This window comes from Podarcis erhardii, assembly GCF_964252035.2.
Source record: "Podarcis erhardii genome assembly, chromosome: 13".
In the NCBI taxonomy this organism is placed as follows: domain Eukaryota; kingdom Metazoa; phylum Chordata; class Lepidosauria; order Squamata; family Lacertidae; genus Podarcis; species Podarcis erhardii.
In genome coordinates this window covers 25,168,333-25,185,591 of record NC_138502.1, presented here as the reverse complement: position 1 = coordinate 25,185,591, position 17,259 = coordinate 25,168,333, and the positions used below count along the sequence as shown (strand labels likewise).

General features: G+C 41.6%; 3 protein-coding genes across 3 annotated transcripts in view; all 3 read right to left on the bottom strand.

Annotated features, from left to right (window-relative positions):
- The window catches only part of LOC309327038 (olfactory receptor 5AP2-like), a gene marked incomplete at its 3' end in the record, with an annotated part of 234,818 nt that overhangs the window by 93,940 nt on the left and 123,619 nt on the right, over window positions 1-17,259 (bottom strand). The gene's annotated exons all lie outside the window — the stretch shown is intronic.
- Window positions 6,622-7,575, bottom strand: LOC309328492 (olfactory receptor 14J1-like; the record flags this gene model as incomplete). Its single annotated transcript, XM_081838494.1, has 1 exon — window positions 6,622-7,575. The coding sequence occupies one exon, from the start codon at window positions 7,573-7,575 to the stop codon at window positions 6,622-6,624; it is 954 nt and encodes a 317-aa protein (XP_081694620.1).
- On the bottom strand, window positions 15,399-16,346 carry LOC309328491 (olfactory receptor 14A16-like; the record flags this gene model as incomplete). The annotated part of the gene is made up of 1 exon (XM_081838493.1): window positions 15,399-16,346. The coding sequence occupies one exon, from the start codon at window positions 16,344-16,346 to the stop codon at window positions 15,399-15,401; it is 948 nt and encodes a 315-aa protein (XP_081694619.1).

Sequence of the window (17,259 nt, the reverse complement as noted above, 5' to 3'; positions counted from 1 at the left end):
GGGCTGTGGACATATGTGACCCTACTCTAACCCTCTGAGAACGTTCTGACAAAAAGTCCAAAACCCAGAGACAGGTGGAGTTGGAGAATCCAATCGCCTCTAGCTTGGACACCAGTCTATGGGGAAGGATAGTGTTAAAAGCAGAGCTAAAATCCACAAACAGCAGCCTCACATAACTCCCCGGCTGCTCCAGATGGGACAGAGCAGCATGGAGAGTGGTAGTGATAGCGTCTTCCGTGGATCTATTTGCCCTGTATGCAAACTGGTAGTTGTCAAAAGTTGATGGAAGACAGGAAATAATGTGACGGCGCACCAGTTTCTCAAAACACTTCATGATGATTGGAGTCAGTGCAACTGGTCTGTAGTCGTTCAGACTACTGATTGTGGATTTTTTAGGCAGAGGAACAATAATTGACGACTTCAGGCAGGGTGGGACAATAGACTGGTGTAAGGACTTGTTGAAGATCTTAGTAAAGACCCTCGCCAGCTGATCCGCACAGCCCTTCAACACCTTTCCCGTGATGCCATCAGGTCCAGCAGCCTTCCTCGGATTCACCATCCTCAATACCTGTCTCACCTCATGCTCCTCTACAGTGAATGAGGGACCCCTATGGGGTGGTGGCTGTAATACCGGCGTCTCAGGTGGCTCCTTCTCGAAGCGAGCAAAGAAGAAGTTAAGCTCCTCTGCCAGCAAAGGGTCACCGTCGACAGCACCAAGGTTAGGTTTGTAGTTAGTAATATGCTGAATCCCCTGCCACATCTGTCTTGTGTTGTTACTCCTTAAGTTATCCTCAATCCTCTGCCTATAGACCAGCTTTGCCCGTCGAATACCCCTCTTCAAGTTTGCTCTTGCCACACTGTAAAGCTGCACCTCGCCCGACCTAAAAGCCCTGTTCCTTTCCTGCAACAGGCACTGGACCTCTCTATTCATCCAGGGTTTCTGATTGGGGTAAAACCGGATGGATTTATTTACTGTGACAGTGTCTGTGCAGTGATTGATATAGCACAGAACTGCCGCCGTGTGCTCCTCCAGGTCTGAGCGATCGAAAATGTCCCAATTGGTTCTCTCAAAACAGTCCTGCAGCTGATGGATAGCACCTTCAGGCCAGATTTTAACAGTCCTTGATATTGTGGGAGCCCGTTTCCTGAGTGGGATATATGCTGGTACCAGGAACAGAGACATATGGTCGGACTGGCCCAAATGTGGCAGCTGTAAAGCCCTATAGCCGTGATTTACATTCGAATAAACTTTATCCAGTATCTTGTCCCCTCTTGTGGGACATTTCACATGCTGATAGAGCGTTGGGAGCACTGTTTTAAGCACTGTTTTAAGTTCAACATGATTGAAGTCTCCCGCAATGATGTGCACAGCTTCAGGATGCTTGTCTTGCTGGCTGCTGATAAGGCTCTGCAGGCATCCCAGAGCCAAGTTGGCATTGGCATCTGGTGGCACGTACACACCAGTTAGCATAACAGCTGTAAACTCCCTAGGGAGATAGGCTGGTCTACATTTAACAGCCACATATTCCAAATCCGGTGAACAGTAACTGCCCACGGTCAGTAACTGCCCACAGGATGCTTGTCTTGCTGGCTGCTGATAAGGCTCTGCAGGCATCCCAGAGCCAAGTTGGCATTGGCATCTGGTGGCACGTACACACCAGTTAGCATAACAGCTGTAAACTCCCTAGGGAGATAGGCTGGTCTACATTTAACAGCCACATATTCCAAATCCGGTGAACAGTAACTGCCCACGGTCTTAGAATTATTGGACCAGCATTTGTTCACATATACACACAGCCCCCCTCCTTTGGTTTTTCCGAAGTCCATGCCTCGGTCATGTCGATGTACCACACAGCCTTCCAAGTCAGAACTATGCTCTCAGCTTGATTGCGTGTGTGACTTTGCAGATGTGGGCCCACATTGGCCTACTAAATCTCTATTCAGCAGATTTCCGCAAGCAGAACACTTCCTTCATTGACTGAATGTAATTGTTCTCAGACTAATTTGAGTTAGTGGAGATGGCCCCATGGAAAGTGGACTTTCTGGATTCACAGAGTTGCAAACATTTTGGGAAACATGAACTCCAAACCACCCACCAAGTCCAGTTTTTTTACTTTAGAGGCATAGCAAAGCATAAAAAAGAGGGCAGGTGGGTTGAGAGATCTGGTGAAGGGTAAGAGAGCAGGGCTCCGCAGATGCGCTGTGGTCTTAATTACCCATGGCCATGCCTCCCACAGGTCCTGATTGGACAGTGGGGCCCTGTCCAGCACTAGCGATGTCGCCCAGATGGCAATGAGAAGGGTGTCAATCTCCAGTCCCCACCAGATCACTGCAGGGCCCCCGATGCCTGGTCGCAACACTGCATTACAGAAAGAGGTGAGTGGACTTCTCAGATACAAGATTCAGGTAGGTAGCCGGGTTAGTCTGACGCAGTCGAAATAAATAAATAAATATATAAATAAATTGTCCAGTAGCACCTTAGAGACCAACTAAGTTTGTTCTGGGTATAAGCTTCAGAACCGTGCATGCATATGAAAGCTTATACTCAAACAAACTTAATCTCTAAGGTGCTACTGGACAATTTTTTAAATTTTTAAATGTATTTCTCAGATACAGTCATATTTTGGATCACAAACGCCTTTCACACAAGTGAAATTGCCAGTCTTTTGCATGCACCATGCTAGAAGAGGGGGTTTAGATGTGCTGGAGTAGATGTGGGCGTGGCATGCCGTTGTTCCAACTTCTGGGATGGAGCACAGGTGTGAAGAAGGAGATGCCCATCTAGCTATTTAGCAGGGGTGGCACATGTGATTCTCACACCTTAGGAGCTAATGCAATTGAGTGTTTTGCCAAGAAAGAACTCAACTTTCAATTGTGTGCCCCAAGAGCTGCAAACAACAAAGATAAATAATAACAGCAGAGTGGAGTGAAAGGGAAAGGATAGCACAAACTGGAGTGGGAAAAGTGCAGAGGGGTGAGCTATGTTGTCACTGGCAGGTGACATCTGTAATCAGAGAGCATGAGTTTACACAGAAATCAATTCCTTTTTAGTTCTTTCATCTCCAGCAGATTTATAGAACCTATATTCCTTCATCTGCTTCAAATTTGGAACGCATGACTGCAATTTTCTGAACAGTGGCAGGCTCCCCAGCCCCACAACCTCCCATGAATCAAAAGACAACTGAGACTGGTTTGGATTGAAACAGGCCACAACTTTGTTGAATACAGATGAAAGAGGATTGGCTTGGGCATGGGGCAATGGAAAATATGTCCAGCCCGCCTGCTGGAAGTGACACATAGGTCAATCCGAACAGGTGTTACTAAGATATAAATGGAATAGGGTGACCCATGCAGGGACCGCCGTCTGGGGGAATGGCAATGGCCCTGGTCCCTGGCTGGGTGTGAGGAGATGGCTACTCCCCCCAGATCCCTTTAATGGGATACCCCAGCTTTTGGAAGTCCAGGCAGAGACTACTACTTCCTCTTCATCCAAGACAAGGATTGTCCTAATACCCAACCCCAGTTGCGATAATTGCTATGAGGTAGGCAAAACCAGCAGGCTGGAGACAATTTGCCTGGTGGACAAATTCCCACTCAGCCCCCAAATATGGCAGCCATCGTAGCCACAACAAGGTCATTAAACAGCAGCTTGAACCAAAGGAGAGTGGTTGGGTAACTCAACAAGGAAAAACTGGTAAAGGCTCCAGGTGTGGACTGTTTAAATGGCCTGAGGGAAGCCTTCCTGCTCTGTCAGCTCTGCCCACCGGCCCAACCCATATCTGAGCCTGTGCCCCCATTTGACAATCCTGGGCACAAGCTAGGATCTGGCATCTGATAGGCAGCATGGGCTTGCGTAGAGATCCGACTGGTTGGACTTTCCCTGCATTATAATGTCAACATGCTGCATACACATAACCCCTTGCTCCATTCCCTGCTAAATGTTACAGAGCAGCATATTCTGCATAATGCCTCCTGTGGGAAAATATCTGAGGTTGTTGATGTTGTTCTTAATTCGTGAACTATCATCAGAAAGCAACAAACAACAAGATGAGGCAAATAAAAACAAAAGAGCAAAAACAAAAAAGAAAAAAAGAGACAGGTTTATCTCCCTATGCAGTAGTGGTAGTGGCAGGATGACCCAACACTCAAACTGCCAGGTGGCAGCACATATCTGCCATCTGTAAACACATTTTATGCATGGCAACAGATTTCACCAAGCTTTTTCCTGTTGTGACTCAGTAGAACATCTAAGTAAACCACAGCTAAGTGGTCAATACAGTCATACCTCAGGTTAAAGTAACTTCGGGATGAGTATTTTCGGGTTGCGCGCTGTGGCGAGCCGGAAGTAACGGAGCGCATTACTTCCGGGTTGCGCCTCTCGCGCATGTGCAGACGGTCAAATTGACGTCAAGTGCATGCATAGAAGTGGCGAATCACAACTGACACACACGCAAATACATGGACGCGGGTTCGCTTCAGGATGTGAACGGGGCTCCGGAACGGATCCTGTTCGCATCCAGAGGTACCACTGTACAGGCCAAGACATCTTAAAACTCTATTACAGGAAGTATACACTATATTTTGAAGTTTGTTTTTTAATTATTTTTATTAGTTTTCCAAATGATTGCAAATCAAACCAAATTACTTTAATTTAATACAATTTCTTTTTAAAAATCAGGTTTCCTGCTTGTGTTGCTAACATATGTCAATCATTTCCTCCTGTTGCCGCATCATCTCTTCTTTGTTGTCCACTTGTTCCTTCACTTGTTGTTAGTCCATTCTTACAGCTGACCATATTCTTCTCCTTACAAACAGTACCTCTGTTACGTCTTATAAATATAAAATATGTAAATATAAAATCCATTTCACATCATATACATTGATGTTTCAGACCTGGTGTCCTGGGAGAGTTAATTACTCTCTTCCTTCATTCAGTTCTTGCAGTGTTTATCTAGATGTTACAAGGTCACACTCCATTCCTTTCACTGTACACCAGCTAGCATACAGGCTGTGGGTATAAATAACTCACAGAGTACAAGTCCAGGCTCCACCATTAAAATTTGGCTCTGGAGTTCTTCCTCAGTACACAGCCAAAAACAAACTCCTTTCTCAAATTCAACCTCTCGACAGCTCTTTCAGCAGCCCTTCATTTGACTTGCTCTGCAATGCTCCCTCACACTCCTGGTCCAGTCCAAAGATAATTTTAAATAAAGTCCATACAACCTTGATCAAGGGGGGAGGGCATAATAAAATCTTGTTACATTCCTTGTTGAGCATAAATCAAAAGCTTTCCGCCTCTTTCCATGGTGACAGACAGAATCACATAACCAAGGGCCTTCTCGGCTGCGGCTCCAATCTGGTGGAACGCTCTGTCACAAGAGACTAGGGCCCTGCGGGACCTGACATCCTTCCGCAGGGCCTGCAAGACAGAGTTGTTCCACCAGGCCTTTGGTCAGGGCGCAGCCTGACTCCCTCCTCTGGCAACCTGCACAGAATCTTGCTTAATTAGTTGCCATTAATTTGATTTTAATTGATTTTTATAATGAAATATTTTTAGAATGTGTGAATATCTGATTGATTGTTTGATTGTTTGATTGTTGTTAGCCGCCCTGAGCCCGGCTTCGGCTGGGGAGGGCGGGATATAAATAAAATTTATTATTATTATTATTATTATTATTATTATTATTATTACACACGTCTCTTTCATTTTGCAGGGGAAAACAAGGAAGAAAAAGAGACCATTTGAAAACCATATGAAAGCACAGAGCAACTTTTCCTCCTGCTTCCTTTTGCAGCTGTGTGAGGATTCTCAAGCTTCGGGGGGGGGGGAGCAAACATTCAAATGCCTTCAAAGAACCAGATCCAGTCGTTTCAGCAGCTGATTGATTGCAGCCCATTATCTTATGCTGTTCCAGGAGCCTCTTGATTAACGTCAAAATTCCAGATTAAGGAGGAACCCAGCACAAATCATGCCAGAAATGGAGGCTCGTCCACGGCAGGGACACACTCCCAGGTCGCACTTATTCTGCCTTTCAAGTTGGCAGACATGGGCTTGAGCGGCACAATGGGTAGCAGTGAACTCCCCAGACACCACTGGGGAGCATTGCAAGAATTGATGTCTCACATCCTCTCTTCCCCCTGCCTGAACTTTCCTGTAGCCCCTGCAGGGCTATGAAGAACAACCACCATTGATCATGGGTGTGGCCGGAAACCTACATTGTATTTTGAAGATTCAAAACAACCACATTTTCTGTAAGTGGTTAGGACAAAGAGATTAACTGGAAGAACATGACATCATTCCTAATTGCTTTCTGTGTTTTCTAAGCATTTATATTTATTTGGAGAAAATGATTTCAGATGGTGGATGCTTTAAAAATGTATATGGGAAAACTGGTGTAAAGTGAAAAATTGGAAGTTTAGAAACTTTAAACATATGTTTCAGAATACAAGAAAGTTAAGAGATTCACTGGAAGATAATAAAATAGAGATAAACTAGGGTGTAACTTGCTAAAGGTTTGTACAGTATTTTCTAGTAAGGACATAAGATTTCACAGTGGTAATTAAAAACAGGAAAACAACCATAGTGGTAATTAAAAAGAGAAAAATTGCATTATTATTTCCTTAAAACATTGATGATTGTGCAAAAAAATGAGCAAAAACGTTTGAAATAAACTTCCATAATGCTAATTTCAGTTCCCTATTCCTAATGCTATAGATTAGGGGATTCATGACTGGTGGCAACATGCAATAAAACACTGAAAGTACAAGATCTATTGATGATAGAGACTTAGAAGTTGGCTTTAAATATACTGATGAACCAATGAGAAAATATAATGATATTACAATAAGATGTGGCAAGCAAGTTGAGAAGGCTTTTTCCTTTCCCTGGGCAGAAGGAATTCTTAGAACTGCCCTAAAGATCTGAACATAAGAATACACTATTAGAGCAATATAAATGAAGGCCAGAGAAGCAGCAACACAAGTATTCCAAAATGCAATGAGATATGATTCAGAGCAAGCAATTTTGATTAACTGTGGAATTTCACAGAAGAACTGATTGATGCTATTGGAACAAAACTCTATTGTGAATGTACTAACAGCGTATGATGCAGAATACAGAAGCCCAGCAATCCATGCACCGATTGCCATTTGGATACATGCCTTTCTATTCATGACAGTCTCATAGTGCAGCGGACAGCAGATGGCAATGTAGCGGTCATATGCCATAATTCCAAGGAGGTAAAAATGAGATCCAGAGAAAAGGACAAAGAAGAAAACCTGACAGATGCATCCATTGTAAGAAATTGTCTTGCTGTTCATCAGGAAATTTGCCATGGATTTGGGGACTGTGACAGATATGGAGCCAAAGTCTTGGAATGCCAGATTGGCTAGAAAGAAGTACATGGGTTTGTGAAGCTGAGCGCTGTAAGCGATGACTGTGATGATGATGAGGTTTTCAGTGACAGCGATCAGATATATGATCAAAAATATAATGAACTGAAATGTCTCTGATCCCTGAGTATCAGAGAATCCATGCAGAATGAATTCCACCAATTCTGAAGACTGGTTGAACATTGTGTGAGTGTGTGGTACCTGCAAGGAGAAGACAAAGCCATTTTAGAAAGGAGGCGGAGAATGCTTTGATGCATGTTCCCCAATATGATCGTGTGCATTGACTTAAGTAAGCAATAAACAGTTGATTGTTTAATAAACAATTGTTCAGGGTTTTTTTAGTTTTAAAGAAAATTAAATTAAATGGCATTAAATTGCAAAATAGTAAAGCAGTCAATATGAAATATAGTGAAATGCTTTTTTCAAGGAACACTGATAAAATTATCCAAAAATAACATTTTTTATCAACAAAATATAACATTAAAACAGCAAGTCTGGGCATATTTCATCGAAATAAAATGGTTTTAAAAGCCATTTAAAATAGTCCACTGAGGGCTCTTGTCCAGAATTATGTCATTAGGCAGGGAATTCCTAACTGCCCAGTGATCTTTGGACATAGAAACCTAATGTAATAAAGAACTGTAGGGGCTAGCACAGTAAAAAGTTTCTGTAAGTGTAGATTGAATATTATGTGTCACCTGCCAAATTGCAGACTGAAATAGTTGAGTGGGCATGTATTGGTAAACAAATAAACAAGCTCTAAACCAGGGGTCAGCAAACTTTTTCAATAGGGGGCCAGTACACTGTCCCTCAGACCTTGTGGGGGGCTGGACTATATTTTGGGGAAAAAAAGAGAACGAATTCCTATGCCCCACAAATAACCCAGAGATGCATTTTAAATAAAACACACATGCTATTCATGTAAAAACACACTGATACCCGGACCATCTGCAGGCCAGATTTAAAAGGCAACTGGGCCGGATCTGGCCCCTGGGCCTTAGTTTTCCTATCCATGTTCTAAGCTGTAAAGGGCTTAACATACTATTTATAGCACCTTGAAATTCAAAGCTGCCATCAAAATTTCACTAAATTGAACTTCAGAAAATGAACCTGCAATCTATCTTCCAGGAGAAATATCTGAGAAGCTTGAAGAGAAACTAGGGGACCATTGACTTTATTTATCTACAAGAGCAGTACTGTCCCAGTTTTTGGGGGGTGTATGAATGTCTTGCTTTTGCTTAATCTAAGTGGAGGTCTGAAATTCTTACCCCCAAACCTGATACGAATCCACCACTGGTCCTTTCACTCCCAGAGGCAAGAATGAAAAGCAGGCATCAGTTCTCAAAATGATCCAAGTAACCCCAATGATCATCAATCTTTGTCCAAATCAGGTTTCTAAGATGCACAAGCAAAGTGAGACTTCATGGGAGAGGTGCCCCATTTTCTTCTTCCAGTGTGTGCATCTGCTCATTCTGCTAACGGGAAGCCTAGAATCATGCCTTCCCAAACCTGAATAGAAAGAATACAAAGCAGACAGACATCTATTTCCAACATAACCCAAGTAACCCCGTCTGTCAACTTTAACCGTCTTTGTCCATGCCATGTTTCCAACATCCATTACTAAAGAGGGACTTACTCTGGCCTGTTCTCTTCTATGTGCAGGCAAGAATATCCTCTTTATTGAATGAAATTGTATCATTCTTGGTGATATGGTGACTCTTCTGCACACCTAATCATTGCAGACTCTGGACTAGATAATCCATAAATAAAAATTTATTTCTATTATGTAGGTCACCAATAATTGAAAAGTATGCAATTGACTTACCATGCTGTTCAGGGGCAGATCTTGGGTAGTTTTATCTGCTTCATTTTCATACCTGATTAAGATCTGTGGCATTTTTTCCTGGGCAGCCAATGTGATTTGCCCTTTCAATGTATCACATCCTTCTCTCTCCACAGCTGTTTCAGAGGTGATACTGTTCTCTGTACTGGCAGAAATGTAAAGGAGAAGCTGCAATGAATATTTATTTCCACCACTCCCAGGAGTCTAATCAAACTCAGAAGGAAACACTCACAGGCATTTGTGGTATATATGTGTATTTTACTGTTTACATATAGAAACATTCCATGGAGTACCAACCGATAAAAGGTCATTTCTGGCCAACCAATGTGATTTGCCATTTTCTCTGTGGATCACATCCTTCTCTCTCTTACTGTTCTCTGTATTGGCAGAAGTAAGAAGGAGATACTCCAGTTAATTTTACCCATATTTATTTCCTTCACTCCACATGAGTCTGGGGTTCCAACTTGAATAAAGTATTGTGGGGGCAAGGCACGTAAGCCCCACCCCACATAATCAATCACATGGTACAACATGCACACATATTTTGAATGGCAATGCCCATTAATTTTGGGGGCTCACATATTTTATTGGGTGTTTGAGTTAGCTCCTTTGACATGAGTCAACAGTATTATGCAGCAGCAGCAGCAAAAAAGCTAATATTATCCAAGGCTGCAACAGCTTTTTGTCTTCTAGGAAGGAAACATATTCCCACCCACCTCTGCTTTAAAAATCACTTCCACAAGTTTGAACATTTTTCAGATATCCCATATTCTGTGTTCTATTACCATCTGGACTCATAACCTTTTGTAGGGTGGAAAACAGCTATTGATCACCTGTGTAGAGTAATCAATAAAATAATTTTTTAAAAATATATATATATATATTTATTGATTTTCTTTCCTCATAACAAATATCCAATATCCTTACTAAACATTCATTTTCTGATTTCCCCCCTCCCTATTGACGTCCCTCAGCTTCCATTTCTGGTTTGTTACATCAAATGATACATTCTGCTGTTTATATATAATACTATGTTATCACATTGTTATACTTCTTGTTCTCTGTAAATAAATTTGTAAATGTATATTTAAATCCTGCCAACGAGTTCTTTTTTTTTTTGTTTCTGCAAATATACTGTAAAAGGTTCCCATTCTTTTTCAAAATCACTACTGTATTGTCCTTTTCACAGTTTGTCCATTAACTTCGCTAACTCTGCATAGTTCATCAATTTTCTTGCCATTGTTCTCTTGATGGTACTTCTCCAGTCTTCCAATTTTGGGCTATTAAAATTCTAGCTGCTGTTGTAGCATACATAAATAGTGTCCATTTTTCGTTTGGCAACTCTTGTCCTAAAATACCTAACAAAAACGCTTCTGGTTTTTTTAACAAACATTATTTTAAACATTTTTTCGAGTTCATTATATATCATTTCCCAATTTTTTTTAATGACGAGTAATCAATAAAAGAATTGGCTGGATCTCTAGATCCAAAGGATTGGGCTAAACACACTACAGTGCAGGGTGCACTGCCAGAGTGAGTGTTTCCGTCACAAGAGTGACACGGATGGGTGGGTAGAAGGGATGCGGTGGCTTGGGCACCATGCAGGCCTGATTCCCACAAGCAAGACACATGCATCACTGGCTGAATGTAATTGTCCTCAGACTGATGTGAGTTAGTGGAGATGACCCCATGTGGAGTAACCACTCAGCAGATAAAATTTTGGTGTAGAATTGGTGGACAGTACTACAGAAGGGAATATCTGCTTTAGCCTGGAAAGGCAAGAATGAGACTACTTTTTATTAACTCTGTGAGGGCACATTCGCTCAAGTTCTATGCTTGATCATCTCCTGCATCTCACCACAGAAAACAGCCATTTGGCAGGGCTGCTTTTACGAGGCCAACACCAACACACATCGCTATACATATACCCACTATTTACAGATGTTACAAGTAGTCTTTGCTCTCTGATCCCAGAGAGGGTTCTTTGCTGCAAAGTCCTTGCTGTATTAAAAGTCCACAGCCAAGTCCTTGTTGTAATATGAGTGCTCAGCAGCTGTGAACTAGCAGCTCATTGTTTACATCATGTGATTCTTATGATCTGACTGAGCGTGAGACCGGATGTTCAACGCTCTTCTCAGGGATGTGTTCTCAGTGTAACTTGAGACCTTCCTGTTGTTGTTGCAAAGGGGGAGTCAGTGAGATGTACGGAGGTTTCTGAGAGAGCAGACATGCTTTGTGCAAGCTCTTGTACAGTGTACAGTTCAGGAATAAAGTAGAATGAAATAGACTACTTTTCAGACTGTTTTCTTTCTCCTGCTGGCATGCAAGGGGGGAAGGGAGTGTGTATCTCTCAAGAGGGAGGTGTCGCTTATTAAAGATCTCCCTGGTCTGACCGAAGACCAGCCAGGGAAGATCGCCGGCAACAGGCCCCAGTGCCTGGGAACAGGAGTCAGCCATTCCCGAGGGGGGCGGTTTCCAACAGTCCTTAGGTTCAGTTGCTTCCACAGTCCTGCAGCTTCTCTGAGTTCTGAAGTTTGGCAATTTCTCAACTTCTTCCTCAGACAATCTCTTCAAAAAGTCTTCTTTCAGATCCACTGTTCCGACATATTGCAGGAATTGTTGAAGGCTGTCTCCTACCACAAGCCACACCTGAGCCCTTTTATGCACAAAGTTACTTCCCAAATCTGTTCATTAATACAGATAACAGTATCACAAGATGCCTGTAGGTGCATTGTGGGGAATGAATGATCTCTGCTAGTTCATAGAGAACTAACCTATTAACTGCATTCCTTAACAAACATATTGGCAGTATCCGTCTTACTTTGGGTGCAATACCAGCACCATTTGTTGATCTGCCTCAGACAGCAAGCTGTTTTGGACTGAGCCTGATTAGAAAAAAAGATATATTTGCAATAGTTTCTAATTAGCAGGTGTATTTTTTTAAAAAAAGATAAAAATAATTTGCTTGGAGAAATAAGGATTTCAGATCACAACCAGTTTCACACACCCTCTTTGAACGACATGGAGAAAGATGGTCAGACAGCTTTTCTCACACAGTTGGTTAGAGTGTGGTGCTGATAATGTCAAGGTTTAAGGTTCAACCCCTGTATGGAACAGCTGAATATTCCTGCATGGCAGGGGGTTGGACTAGATGATCCTCTGGGTCCCTTTCAACTCTACAATTCTATGATTCTATGAGCTACATATGGGATGTACACAGGCCACAATATTTGCCATTTCACCATGTGGTTGTTTCCCCCCCCCCCCAAACTGTTTCTGAGTTACCCTGAACTCTCTCCACATTGATCTGTGTATTGAGTTCCAAGCCACTCTGTTTAAAATGAATCTGTGTGTTCTCCATTCAATATACAGTGGTACCTTGGGTTACAGACGCTTCAGGTTACAGCCTCCGCTAACCCAGAAATAGTGCTTCAGGTTAAGAACTTTGCTTCAGGATGAGAACAAAAATTGTGCTCCGGCAGCACGGCAGCAGCAGGAGGCCCTATTAGCTAAAGTGGTGCTTCAGGTTAAGAACAGTTTCAGGTTAAGTACGGACCTCTGGAACGAATTAAGTACTTAACCCGAGGTACCACTGTAATGGGAAATCTAAAAATGCATATAGCTTTTTCCCTGGATGATTTTTACAAACACAGCAGCCTGTTCAGGGTACATTAAGGCCACCAGATTGCCAACACTTTGGTCCAAAAGCTTTTTGTGCAGAAACTGAAAGGGATTCACTTTGCTTCATTTCACCTAGAATGCTAACAGCTGGGTTCTGAAGACCTATGGACTGCTAAAGCAGAGCACTTTAACATCCGAGTGCAAGAGCAAAGTCCCTAGTAATAACTAAACATGTAACAATAACAAACAGGTGGCAGCAGATAGCAACAGTCAGAGAACCAACAGCAACCAAAAAGCCACAGCTAAGTCATCAACACAGAAAGATACATCTTAAACCTTAATTTTCAAAGCAAAATGCTATTCCTTATTAACTAATTTCACGAGGGACACACATCCCTCAAGGAGCTAAGCAAAATTATTGTGGATGCAAACATTCCCGAAAGGGATTCATTAGAGGATCATGAAATAGTTTCTAATTAGGAAGTGTGTTTTCTAACTGTTTGCATCTTTGTCAGAAGAAAGAATGACTAAAAATAATGTCCAGTTTCAGACACATTTTTAAAACTTAAGTGGACAAAACCCAGAAATGTTTGGTTTTATTTAAAAAGTATTTATTCTATAATAGTTTTAATAAAATATTAAGTAAATGTCAAGTGCCCCCCCTACAATCCAGGAAAGGGGATCTGGATGGTGGGCCAGACATGCTATCTCCCTCTCCCATCATGCTCCAAGTCTTACAGGTGGACAGAGCTTCCCATCTGTCAAACATCTTCTCATCTGTCAATCTCAATGGCATCTGGTGACCCATTTTTGCCTGCAAGGGTCTTGCAGACTCCCTTTTCAACATGGTATCTTACACAACAACTTGAAATGGGCTTTTGATTATCTGGCAGCATTACCTTTCATAATGCTTTGCAGGCACCCTTGAAAACCCCCTTGTGGCTGAGCAAGATTTCTACCCCTCAAGTCATATCTGAGGTTAGATATAGGTTAGGTGAGTGTGTCTTTGCCAAAATGGGATCAAATAAGGAGGCTTGCTGAGTAATAGCTGGCTAAGAATTTGGGGAAAAGACTAGCCATCAAATTCCAGAATGCCGCTTTCAGTTCCTTATTCTTAATTATCAATAGGTTCATTACTGGTGGAAACATACAATAGAACACAGAAATCATGAGAGCCATTGTTTATAAAGACCCAAATGTGGGCTAGGCAAATGAACCACTTATGAAATATAAGTATATTACAATAAAATGCAATTTTCAATGGCATTTTGCTTTCTCTGGACAGAATGGATTCATAAAATGACCTGTGAAATCTAAACAGAAGGGAAAAAATGATTAGAACAAGAACATTCCACAGACCCAACAATTCAGATAACACATAATAACTGTGGAATTCCATAGACTATTATTGACACAGAACTTTTTTCAGACTATTTCCCATGTATGCTGTGGAATAGAGCTCTGCAGTCCACACACTGATTGGGTTCACCTATGTGCAGAAGGAATTCTTTGAACTATCCTTAAGACCTGGACATAAGAGCAACTATTAAAGAAGGAGGACAAACCTAGGCAGCATCTTAAAAAGCAGAGACATCATCTTGCCGACAAAGGTCCGTATAGTTAAAGCTATGGTGTTCCCAGTAGTGATGTATGGAAGTGAGAGCTGGACCATAAAGAAGGCTGATTACCGAAGAATTGATGCTTTTGAATTATGGTGCTGGAGGAGAGTTCCATGGACTGCAAAAAGACCAAACCTATCCATTCTGAAGGAAATCAGCCCTGAGTGCTCACTGGAAGGACAGATCCTGAAGCTGAGACTCCAATACTTTGGCCACCTCATGAGAAGAGAAGACTCCCCGGAAAAGACCCTGATGTTGGGAAAAATGGAGGGCACAAGGAGAAGGGGACGACAGAGGACGAGGTGGTTGGACAGTGTTCTTGAAGCTACCAGCATGAGTTTGACCAAACTGCGGGAGGCAGTGCGAGTGCCTGGCATGCTCTGGTCCATGGGGTCACGAAGAGTCAGACATGACTAAACGACTAAACAACAACAACAATTAAAGAAGGGTTATTAAGGGCCATGGTCTGTAGATTAATTCATTATATTTGTTCCTTTTACATCTCTGATTGTTCTGTTGGTTTCTAGTGATCCAATGGGATTTGTCATTTTCTCCATTTATCACATTTTCCTCTCGCCACATTTGTTTGGGAGATGGTCACATTTATTCTTCTTTCCATTGGCTGAAGTGATTTGGACTGAATCCTATATAGTTCTTTCACCTCCACAAATTTAATCAAGTGAAATAATTTCTAAGAAAGAAGTCTGAAGATTTACTTGCAAGATTTCAGACAAGTGACAAGTTCCAAAATCTTTTTATATGTAGAGGAGAAATGCTGTCCAGCTTTAAAATAATAACAATAACAATAACAATAACAATAACAATAACAATAACAATAACAATAACAATAATAATAATTACAATTTTAGAAACATTTCAATAAAATTGAGGGAACTTTGCAGATACTAAGACCTGTCCACTAGTCAATGACAACTGGGTAAGAACGGAATGGAAAGATTGGCAGCCAACTTCCAGAATGCCATTTTTAGTTCCTTATTCCTAAAGCAATAGATTAATGGGTTCATAAGAGGTGGCAACACACAATAGAACAATGAAGCTACAAGATCCATGGTTGATAGGGACCTTGATGTTGGCTTTAGATAGGCAAAAGAACCACTTATAAAATATAAGGATATTACAACAAGGTGTGGCAAGCAAGTTGAGAAAGCTTTTTTCTTCCCCTCAGCAGAAGGAATTTTTAAAACTACCCTGAAAATCTGAACATAAGAAAAAACTATTAATGTAAGGTAAATAAAGGCCACAAAAGTTCCAACCCAGACAGCGAAAAATGCAATGATATATGAGTCAGAGCAAGCAATTTTGAATAGCTGTGGAATTTCACAGAAGAATTGATTGATATCATTGGTACAGAACTCTATTGTGAATGTACTTCCAGTGTATATTGTGGAATAAAGAAACCCGATGCTCCATACACTGATTGCCATTTGGATGCATGCTGTCCCATTCATCACAGTCTCGTATTGCAGTGGATTACAGATGGCAACATAGCGATCATACGCCATGATGCCAAGGAGGAAAATGTGAGATGCAGTGAAAAAGACAAGGAAGAAAACTTGACAGATGCATCCATTGTAAGAAATGGTATTGGTCTTCATCAGGGAATTTGCCATGGATTTGGGAACTGTGACAGATATGGAACCAAGGTCTTGTAATGCCAGATTGGAGAGAAAGAAGTACATGGGTTTGTGAAGGTGATGACTGGAAATGGTGACTGTGACGATAAAAAGGTTTTCAATGGCGGCCATCAAATAAATGGCTAGGAAAGTAGTGAAATGAAATGTCTGCAACTTCTGATCGTCAGAGAATGCATGCAGAACAAATTCAGTCACTCTTGATGATTGGTTATGCATTGTCTGCTTCTTCAGTGGCTGTGAAAAGAAGACATATCCAGTTTAGAAAAAGAGAAGATGGAAAACGTGCTGATGGAGACATGCCAAAATGCTCAAGTAGATTGAATTAGGATATTAGGTGCTTGCTGAGAATGTAGTGCCTTAGAGAAGAAGGAAGTGGTCAAGAAACTATCATTAGGCCTGGGGATACCTATTTTGCAATTCTTGCCCAGAAATTAGCCAGGTGGGTTTGAGCATTGCAGAGTGAACTAGATCCTAAGTGGCTGTTCTTTCTGCGCCATTCCCAACAGAGGCAGTGCTTTCTTATACAAGTTGGCAGTTGATACATGCCTATGGAAAACTCTCCTCTAGCAGAATTCTGAATGAAATTATGTTTTCCCTTCCAAACAAATTATTTGTGGAATTTTAAGATATGCTACACAAGTTTTGAAAAGGTTGCCAACATTTCTCACTACAGCACTACTCTGCGTTGACAGAGCTATAATTTGGTTGTCACATCTGACTGTGGAGCACTGTTTTGAAACAATTCATTCTCAGAATGAAAATCAGAGTTGAACACAACTGTAATTCATGTATCGCTTTCCTTGCAGCTAGGTAATTTAATATTTTATTCAATGTTCTTATGAGGTGCAGGTCTTTAGACGGTAAATGTATAATATATCACCCAAAAGTGATGCATTTAGCACCACTTGGTTTGAAGGCCCTTCTGTTCATTCTTCTGCATGGAAGCCTGAAGTTTTGTCTCAAAGTCCTGTGCTGATGGCACCATCAGATCCCATCACAATCCAGCTAAACCCTGTGAGCCTGATCTGTCTATTCCTTATGATTCTGACATGCACAAACAAAGAAGAATTGCTGAATTGCTGCCACTGTCCTGTTTTCTTCAATGTTTTTTGAGAAATGAGTGTGCACT